This window comes from Rhinolophus hipposideros, assembly GCF_964194185.1.
Source record: "Rhinolophus hipposideros genome assembly, chromosome: 22".
Classification (NCBI taxonomy): domain Eukaryota; kingdom Metazoa; phylum Chordata; class Mammalia; order Chiroptera; family Rhinolophidae; genus Rhinolophus; species Rhinolophus hipposideros.
In genome coordinates this window covers 39,792,384-39,802,971 of record NC_138068.1, presented here as the reverse complement: position 1 = coordinate 39,802,971, position 10,588 = coordinate 39,792,384, and the positions used below count along the sequence as shown (strand labels likewise).

Sequence of the window (10,588 nt, the reverse complement as noted above, 5' to 3'; positions counted from 1 at the left end):
GTGGCAAAAATTTTAAAATATTAGTTTTATGCTAAAAGTACTTTCTCACACGAGAGCATCTCTTTTTCAGCAATGATCCGTAGGCAAGATGCAGAAATATCCAAAAAACAACTGCAAGGATTCTGAGATTCCTTGTCACGTTTCACTCCAGGTTTTATATGCAATTTTCTGGACTCAAGTGCCGCGTTAATTGTCCCAACAAATCAAAAGATGTGACGTCACCGATTTCAGCTTTTGATAAAACAGGGTAAGTTGGGAGTTACAAACAGAAAAGATGCGATCTGTGTATATATGTATGCATTTATGTAAATGAACACAACTTGTACTTTAAATGGGATATATTTCAAAACTGTAATCTTAAATCTTCCTTCTCCTCTGACCTGTTGCAAAAGCAAAGACCAAAACCAAAATAAGTATTAATTATGACTGTTCACTATATTTAAAACCTCTACAACTTCGTAAGGCTGTTTGCTAAATTAAGGTTCAGTAAAAACTTAAGTTAATGGGTATACTTTAACTGGGTATACTTTATTAAGGGAATAAATGTCCTGGGTTCAACAATAGCCGTCTGAAATGGTTCAGTGGAGTTTTATTACTCTGCCCTGTGTTTTGAAACTAAGCATAAAGTTCAATGTGAAATCAATTCTGGGGCATGGCATAGTTTAGCTTGTGCATGTTGCTGATCTCTGCTTGTCCATAGCCTCAGTTCCTGACTTTTTCTGGATCTCTACAGACACCCACATCTCTGGGTGATGATGCAATGGACACATGGATTTTTATTTATCAGAGAAAAGTTGGCTGAATTCACCCCATTCCTGCAGATGTATCATAATAGACAGCTGGATATTTGGGAAAATTTCAAAGATCCATTGGACTGTTTTCATACAGTTTTGGTGTCAGATAGATGCTGTGTGTGTGTGTGTGTGTGTGTGTGTGTGTGTGTGTGTGTGTGTGTGTGTGTGTGTTGAGCAGCCAATGCAGAAAATGACAAAATAAATGAGACTCATTAATTAGTATGAGACTACTCAAAATTCAACATGGAAACGTCCCATCTACCTGAAAATAGTTGATCAAAATGAGTCAACATACTTGGATAATTATCTATTAATGGGATAATTATCCTATTTTGCAAAGGTGAAAATAAATCTCAGAAAGAGCAATGTCACCATCACCAATTTCACACTTATACTTTTTCCCAAGAATCTGAATATTTTTATGAACAATGAGGTAAAGTTCTAAGGCTACATTTAATTACATTGATTGCAAGTTGAATGTTATTCCTATCTTATATGCCACAATTGAAAACTGAACTTTACAATATTATCACCCCCCGACCACTTTTTTTTTTTTTTTTACATTTAGGTTTTTCTTTGAAGGCTGGGTACTTGAAATGAGTTCAGATGTGCTGTTTGGGATATACAGAATCTCAAATCCCTAGCGTGTAAATTTATGACTGTAAACAATGAGTTCTAAAGCAATGGACGTAGGAAAATATAATGAGCAGTCTTCCAGGTCTTTTTGTAGGTAAATACAAAACATGTACCTATAAAAGTGTACTCTCCCTAAAAAGGTAGCTCATCAATTTCCTTTGGGAGAGGGAAAAAGCCATCTGGAAAGTCCCCCTTGTCCTGGCTTCTCTGTGTACCTGAGACCACCTGAAGGGCATGTGTGTGGACAGTGACCCTTGGCAAGCCCGGGTCAAGTTGAGAACACACTTCCCAGAAAAAGAGGACGTTCTGATGGTACTTCCTTGTGAGGTCACCTAGGATGTGTCCAGGAGGAGGTGCAAGTGCCAGTGTGTACTTCCCTTGTTTAGGGCCACAGAGATGGCCCCCTTGTGCATGAGATCACAACCTGGGAGTTCGCGGAAACCAGCACATCCCAGGAAATTGCTGAGAGGGTTTGACTGGTGATACTGCCGGGTTTGGGATATTGAAAAATAGTTCTTCCCTCAACCCATCCCAACCCCTCCTGAGTGGAAGCGGTGAAAACAGCAACATCAGCAGGTTTGCATTGCTGGACGGCCAGCTCACTTACAACCACATTCTCAGTTGACAATTCAAGACACAATCACGCATGGCTGAGATCTGAGCAGAAATAGGCCAAAAGGTTTCAAATAGGAAACCTTTGCAGTTTCTAGGTCGGCAGTCATTGTGCATGAAAAACGGAAACTCTATCTTGTCCCAGAATTTTCTCTCTGAGAAAATGGAACTATGGTTTCTAAAGATTCACAGCAAATGTGTTAAAAAAGAAAAATCAAGTTAAGGATCAAATGTCTTTGCTTTAGACTCAGAGTAAAATTAAGATGAGTATAACAAAACATTTTATGTAAAAGGATCTTATGTTTTGTAAGCACCAATTGGCATAATGAAAATTCCATTAGATGTCCAGATTTATAAAACATACAAATATAGTAGTAAGACATTTTTAGATGTAAACCCTCAAAACAAAGCTAAATACCTAGTATTTTTCCACCACTTGGGAATACATTTTGAAATATAGTTAAATAAAAGTTGGTGCTGTTAATTAGTAGCTATTTTTCCTCTGGTTCCTATAAATAATACTGAGTTTCAGGTGGAAACCTGACTTGCTCACTAATCTTGGTCTACTTTTAGATCTGGGTAATTATTTCTTGAGAGTCATGCAGGAGAAAAATATAGCTTATTGTGATTATGTGGTAACTGTCTTTTTAAAGGAATTGGATTTGGGGAAATCTTAATTTTCAAAACTGAAAACTAGTAAAATCAGACAGGATGGTGACCTTGAGCAGTCTGAAAGTCATCTTCAGTACTGGTATATCCTTCCTCTCACGTCTAGCTGAAAGAATCCTAACATAATGTCACATGTATTCTACAGGATAATAGGTCCAAAGTCCCTTCAAGCTTTAGAGGGGGACCCACGATTTGCCACCTCATGCTTGCAATCCACCTGACATTTACCAGCTTTCCAGATGCGTCGTCCCAGAAACAGAAGGGCAAATACCTGGCCCTGTGGTGACTGTAATCTTTTCCCCTTCCATGAATACTTCTTAGTGTTAAGCAGGCAACACTCCAGAATCCAAGGAGAAAGTACCACGCGCTGCTCAAGGGAAGATACAGAACAGAGAAGTTTATTTTACACTATCTGTCCAAGAAAACAATCGCCATAAACCAGTGCAAAATGTGCAACAGAATCAGTAAGTGTGTCTTAGCTCTGAGAGCCCAAATTGGTGATTTCCTCTCCTGGTCCTCCATCAGGCAGGTGCCCCATTGGCCTTGTTTCACACCCTCAACAGAAATAGTCAACCAATTTGTATCTGGTTATTTTTATAATTCATACCAGAATGTGTACAAGGAGCAGGGAAAACCATACCGAATGAATTATAAGTGATCAGTGCTTAAAGTAAATACAAGGGGAGCACGGGCAAGAATCCACAGTTTCAATAAATACAAGTGTAACAAGCATGGGTGGGTCTCAACTGGTGGAATTAGTCTGCATAATAATTCAGCATCATACAAAATCTAGCAGGGCTGTTGAGCAGTGATTGGCAACAACGTTCACAATAATTTATGCCCTTGAGTGAGTCTGCAATTTAACACATTCTGTGGTTTCAAAGGTGTCAGTTCCGTTTTCTCCTTCTCTTGCCATCCCTCCAGGAGAAGACAGGTGGAGCTGGGGCAGCTTGTCCTCTGCGACCTGGAGGAAGGATGCTGGCCCAAGAGCCAGCTGTCAGGGTCCAGTGTACACAATACCAAGGGGCAAATTGGGACTTTATTGACGATGTCTGTGCAAAGTGCGCTTCTCTCCATTTTCCAAGAAACCAGTGTCTGTAACTCCTGCACAAAAAGCAGTGGCGGTCTCTGGGTCACTCCCTGTCACCCCAAGTGTCAAGCAATGAGAGCATATCTCAGGGACTCACAGGTTGGGAAACTTCTGCCGCTGACTGCGGCCACCTCATGGATGGATGTTTAACCAGGGCCCCTTGTCAAAGGCGTCAGGCAGGCTAGAACTATTGCTTGAGAAACTAGAAAGAACCTAGTGAGAAAGTGAAGGTCGTAATGGACGTGTGGGAAGCTGTCTTCTTCCTCGGAAAACCTCACACACCCTAGGTAAAGCCTACAGGACTGTGGGGGGCATCCTTAGGTATGAAACGCCATGCATTTGTACCTGGTGGTCAGCACCAGATCCACTCATGCTCCAACGTGCCTGGGATTCGATTCCAAGACACGGCAAGGACAACCTGTGGATCATCGACTAACCAGAGCCCAGTGAAAGAAGTTGCAAGAGAAGCTCTCGATCTCCAGAAGAAAAGGAGTAAAAGGGGGAACACCCAAAGCGAAACAACCCCCCAAACCTAGTAACCTAGGAATTACCTCAAAGCATAACAAAATCGCAAATACTTCCTATATAATCAATTACCCTCTCTTTGCTATCTCTTCGACAGTCTCAGGTCATAAATTAGATGAGTCTTCCATCCAATAACTTAAAAAAGGAGGAGGGATTGTAATAAGTTTTGCCTGGCTTAGGCCAGTTAGCAGCCAGTTTTTCTAGAATCTCAGTCACTGTTCCAAATGGAGCTTGAAAATTCACATGGATGTTCAAAGTCTTCATATGGAGGAGGCAGGAAGGGGTGGGCAAGAAGGGCTGAGTGGCAGGTAGGACCCAAGGAAGAGGAGGAGCGAGGGAAGGGGCATGGAAAGCCTGGGCCACCGAGGCAGGAGCGAAGGCCTGTGAACAGCGTGGGACAGACAGATAGGATGCCCCGGCTTTGGGGTCCCGAGTGACTCGAGGTGTGGCCGGGTCTTGTATTGCACAGAAAAGAAGAAACTGAGTCTGGGCAGGCTGCCCAGTAGATCAGTGCTCCCCACACATGGGCAAGTTCACGAAGGTGAACACGTTGAACTCCGTCATGATGGAGAAGCACAGGAATACGCCGTACAGGAAAAGGCATCCGCACCCGAGCTTCTTGTCCAGCTGCCACTTGTTCAGGTGAACGCCAAACACCTGAAACACACAGAGGGGGTTAGAAGGCAGCAGCCTGAGGGCCCTTGGGCAGGTCACTCATTCTCTCTGAGCCCACGAAGTCCATCTCTCACATTGCAGAAGGTATAAGAACATGAAAATCAAGAAGAATGGAGTGAGAACCTGCTGATTATAGGAAAATAAAAACATAATGATGGGAGTAATGAACACAGTCATAGTGGTCGCCATTCTTCCCCTGGACTCCAGCACTGCAGTGCTCTGTGCTGGCACCACCTCTTCTGACTCTTCACCCTCTTGCCCCAAGCAGATCCTTGCTCTCCCTGAGGATGCCATCCCCACAGCTCTCCCAGGTGGGGGCCACATCTCTACCTGCTCCTGTGCCTGGAGGCCAGGAAGTTGTTCCCCTTGATCCACACTGCTACTTCCATACCGTTTTCCTTCTCTTCTCCCCCAAAGCACTAAGGTCTCTGATTGTCACACTCTACCCTGGTTGCAGTCAACTCTGGGTACTCCTGGCATTCCTAAGAGCCCTAAGTCCCCTCTCATTGCCACTCCTGTTGTTGGCACTCCTGAAATCACTTCTTAATGATTTTTCTATCCACCAAGAGCACTTTCCCAATATCAGTTCTCTTGAGTCCGTATCCTGTCCCATCCCAGTTCCTCACTCCATGCCACATCCTAGACCTGCGCTAGGATGCCATATGTGGCCATCCAAATTTAAATGTAAATCAAATACAATGAAAAAACTCAGTTCCTCAGTTGCAGTAGCCATATTTCAAGTGTTCAATATCTACACGTGGCCAGTGGCTACTGTCCAGAGCAGATACAGGACATTTCTGCCATTGTGGAGAGGTCTATTGGACAGCCCTGCAGCCTCGATCTTGCTATTACTAGTAACAGAAACAGCTCTGTTATCTCAGTGTCAAACATCCCACTTTCTGGCTGAAATCTCCTGTCTTTCCTGTTCACTTCATCTGGTACCCCAACTCCCAGAACTCTACAGACCCTACAACCCAGAATTCACTGGAACCAACACCGTTTCACTGAACTTCACCCACCTTGTACTTCACTCCCTCCTCACCCCGCTTAAGGTCCACCAGCGATTGCTACAGTGACCCCTGGCATCCACCTCCATTTCTTGTCCTCTCTCTAGCCTTGTTGTCTTTGCCAGCTAAGCCACAGCCCTTAGGTTCAAGCCAAGCTTCCATCTACTGCAAGCTGCTTCCACCCAGCTGACCCAGGCTGGAAGAAAATGCCCAGCCAGGCTGATGGGTCTCACTTTAATTTCAAGACCACAAACCTTAAGGGGACCATTAATGTTTTATGGCAATCATCCCACATTTCCTAGTCCACCATCTCTCCCCTCCCTAGATTGCTATTTTACTCCACTCCACTCTCCTCAAACCCCCAACACTCCCTTCTCCACCCCACTCTTAGCCTGTGACCTTGTTCCCATTTCACAGAGCTCCCATCACCACATCTTCCTGCCCACCTTCCCTCCTGTTAGTGAGGACCCACCATCATGGCCCTGTCCATGGCCCACTCCTCCATGTGCGCATGAGATCCCACCTCCTTGTACTGCTTAAGGATATGGTTCCAGCAATCGCCCTCTTTCTTCTTCACCTCTCCCCACCCCGGATTATTCTAATTGGCATACACAATGCTGCTTTCTCTCATCTTAAACAACAACTATACTTTTTGTGGATTGCCATTTCTCTCTATTCTTTGCAGTAAGATAACTTGAAAGAGTTGTGAATATCAGATGCCTCCAATTTCTCTCCTTCCAACCTCTGTTAACTTATTCTACTCAGCCTTCTGCCCCATCACTCTGCAAACCACCCTTGTCAAGAGCACAGAAGACTCTGCACTTCTAACCCTAATAGCCAACATCAGGACTCCTCTTCCTTGACAGAGCATATAACTCCACTTTGAAGCACCTTCTCCACATGGCTCACCACACTCTTCTGGTTTTCTTCTTACCTCTCCAGCTGCTCTTTCTCTGTTTCTTTTGGGTTTTATCTTCATCATACTGACTCAAATCCTGGGTCTCTTTTCTATTCTGTCTATGCTCACTCCTTTGATGAGCTCATCCAACTGCATGGCTTTAAATACCATCTATATTCTGGTGTCTCCAGTTTGGATATTTTTCCTGAACTCAGACTCATCTGTCCAATGACTATCTTGACCTCTTCCCTTGGATGTCAAATAGGCACTGCACACTTAAGATGTTTGAAATTGCTCTTCTTCCCCAATCTATTTTTGTTCAACCTTTCAACAATCCCATTCTGACAGCCCAGGTAGCGGTTAGGCCAATCTCCTATGGGTTGTAAAACCATAGCACAGCATAAGTAAAAGCACTGTAGCTATGAGCATGCACTTTGATGTGATACTGCTTGCTCCTCCATTCATGTGGAGTCAACTTCTCTATAGGCCTCAGTTGTCATCTGTATAATGGGGCTGATGTTTGTGATTACCTCATGGGGGTGTGGTGAGCTCCAAATGGGAAAATAAATGCAAAGTATTAAGCATAACATGTGGTTATTACAAGTATCATAACGCTAAGTCATACCAGGCCCAAAAAACCTCTAAGCTACAAAAGAATACATTATGTAGATTTTCACTTTTATGTAAGGCCGTATTTGCTTTGCTGAAACGTTGACATTTGACTCCCATCCTGATCTAATAAATAAATTACCTCTTCTATTTCCTGCCTGCCCTTCTGAATTTCCATTCTCTAGCATATACAGAGGGTACCAAAAATATGTATACACATTTTAAGAAAGGAAAGAACTGTAATACTCAAAAATTGTAATCCTCAATATATACCAATAACAAAAGATGAATACAAGTCACGTGTAAACATTTTTTTTGGCATCCTCGGTGTATGTTAACATGCTATGTGTAATTCAATGATTATTTCCATGAAAATTTCAGAAAAAAACATAGTATGTCTCAATGTTTATTAATATGAAAATTCAACTTCATATTTGTATGTTAGTGGATACTTCATGTGGGTCAATCCATGTGTTGGTGCAAATTTGTTTGCACCAACACATGTCAGTTGAGTTGGGATATTACATTATACAAAGGGATGTAATGGCCAAGACAGTGGAATGGCATAAAAGTGCACTGTCAATAAAATACATTCTTAGTCACCGAGTATTGGTCAAATCCATGGTTTTATGGAGATGTTTAGTAAACTGGAATAGTCAATTAATTAGAAATTAGCCTTCTGTGGGTACTCTTACAGAAGAAGTGGGATCTCCCCCTTTGTTTTTGATAAAGTGATTTGTGTTTGACAGGCTTCTGGGAGAAGCCTGCCTCCTTTCAGAAAGAGAGAAGGATTTCTAGTGGGTTGCTAGGATCCACTTCTAGAAGAAACAGTTACGAAGGCAATGGGACATCTGGAGGTTGATTGTCCTGATCCACCAGGAGGCCAAGCCCATCTGGTGTCCAAACAAACTCTTTAGCCAAAGAACCCCAAGGGGGTGTGGTGGAGGGAGAACATGGGAGCTCAAGAGTAAGGAGAGAGCTGCAAACCTACTGTGACAAAGACAGAGGCCAGGAGCAGGCCCACGGAGTAGATTAGTCCCCTGCTGTTCAGCCGAATCTGTAAGAAAGGATGAAACAGAGTTAGGCTTCCAAAAAGGCATCCAATTAGTGCAGGGCACTCAAGCATCTCTGAGTAGGAGTGAGTCCAAATCTCTAGGATGGAAAACAAAAGGCAGCCTCGGCAGCCATGCTCTCTGCAGCTTGCAGTAGGAAAATGCATTTTCCTAAAACACCCAGAGTACATCCTGGTCAGGTCCCCTTGGCCCATCCCATCCTTCCCTCCAGCAGCAATGCCCATGGGACTGTCCCATGGCTACTTGAACTCTCCATGTGTGTTGCTTGATTCTTGTTGCTCGCAACTCTTCCCTATAGACCTCACCTCCAGGGAGTTTAATAAATTTCATAACATGAGTGATGGGATCAATATTTTGAAAAATATTACTAAAGTTTGTATCTCTTTTGAATTGAAATGTCTGTGACCTTTCCCCCAACTTGATATGAAGAGGTGGGTGAGGGTTGCTATCCTGAGCAAGCAAAGAGGAAAGAGTTATTCTGTTTCTGATATTTGTAAGAGGATTTTGTTTGCTTTATATTTCACAGTAATGTAATAGGGCTAACAGCCAAGCTTTGAAGAGAAACAATTTTTGGAATTCTTATAGAACGCTGTCCCGTAGAACTTTCTGTGATAATACAAATGTCCTACATCTGTGATGTCCCATTGAGCGGCCATTTGGAACATGGGGCTGTTGAGCATTTGAAAGGGGCTGGCTCATATGAGAAACAAAATGTTTACTGTTATCTTTAATTAATTAAAATTTACATTTAAAGAGCCACGTGATTAGTGGCTGCAGTATCCCGCAGAGCAGGTAGAGAATATTAAGGGACCCACCTGGTCAACAAAGATTTTAAAGTTTCTTCCATAGTGTAGAGAGGATGTCTCTTCTGCGAGGTCATGAGGCTGGCTGCCCTGAGATAGAGCAGCTGTGCTCACAGAGTGCTCCCCACCCCTGAAGACCACAGTAGCAGTAGCATGAGCTGGGGGTTGGTTATAAATACAGGATCTCAGGTCACACCCGGAACTCCTGTATCAGAAACTATAGGGTAGGGCCCATCAATCTGTGTGTTAACAAACCCTCCAGGGGTTTAAGAACCACTTACTTAGAGAAAGTATTAAGGCTAAATCCACTTCTGATCTCCAAGGGTCTGGCGGTGGGTCTTTGACATTCATTTTTCACCTGCTCTTTTAGAAACTGTTATGTGCATCTAGGTTTGGGGACCACAACACCTCCCCCCCTACACCCCGTGTACACTATCCTGCTGTGCGTCCAAGGCTCACCTGTGTCCACAGAAAGGAAAGCGAGGCAGGTTGACCATATTTATTAGAGAATGGCGTGGTGATTATTAGAAGGAGTAGGTTGGGGTCCCTCTGACAAAGTTCAAGATACCTCTTGCCATCCTTTCATCAGTTCACCCCCGAGGTGTGTATGGGAACAAGTGAGTGTCTCCATAGGTGGGTGCTCGGTTCATCTTTTAATGACAGCATACCATATACCCCAAATAGCCAACCCTTTCTGTGTGGACCTTGGAGCATAACACATCTCTCTAATCAATGTCCACAGAGGGAATGGACTAAACTCTCCTCTGCCTGCTTGCATAATCCGTGTGAGTCAACCATCTGCTCGGCCCAACCACCAAACGCCTTCCTAAGAATAAAGGATTCAAATCTTATCTCTGTGACACTAGAACAATGGGTTGACCCAGTGAATTCAGTGTGAAAAAATTAGGAATTGGCCATCTCAGTCCATCTGGTAGCTTAACTTCCTGCAGACGCTCAGCCTGGGTGTGGATAGTTTCCTCCTTTCATCAGCTATGTTGGAATACAGAGGCTAATATCCAGGAGTACATCACAAATGCCTGTGCTGAAAGAGATTCTCTGCCCCCAAAGTATTCTGTGTACACTGACTCTATGACAGTCCCCCATGTACCCTGGCCAGTGTGAAAGGGGGACGGGGGGATCCTCAGAGCAAGATGGCAGCCCCCATGCAGAGTAGGGAAGAGCCTGCTGTGGCTGTCC

At 43.7% G+C, this 10,588-nt stretch overlaps 1 protein-coding gene across 1 annotated transcript in view; it reads right to left on the bottom strand.

Annotated features, from left to right (window-relative positions):
• Positions 1-3,093: 3,093 nt before the first annotated feature.
• The window catches only part of SLC24A3 (solute carrier family 24 member 3), a 525,043-nt gene continuing 517,548 nt past the window's right edge, over positions 3,094-10,588 (bottom strand). The window contains exons 16-17 of the mRNA XM_081033618.1: positions 8,507-8,572; positions 3,094-4,983 (exon numbers count right to left, since the gene is read on the bottom strand). Coding sequence (XP_080889744.1) covers positions 4,834-4,983; positions 8,507-8,572 — 216 coding nt within the window. The 3' untranslated portion in view covers positions 3,094-4,833. The remainder of the gene's footprint in view (positions 4,984-8,506; positions 8,573-10,588) is intronic.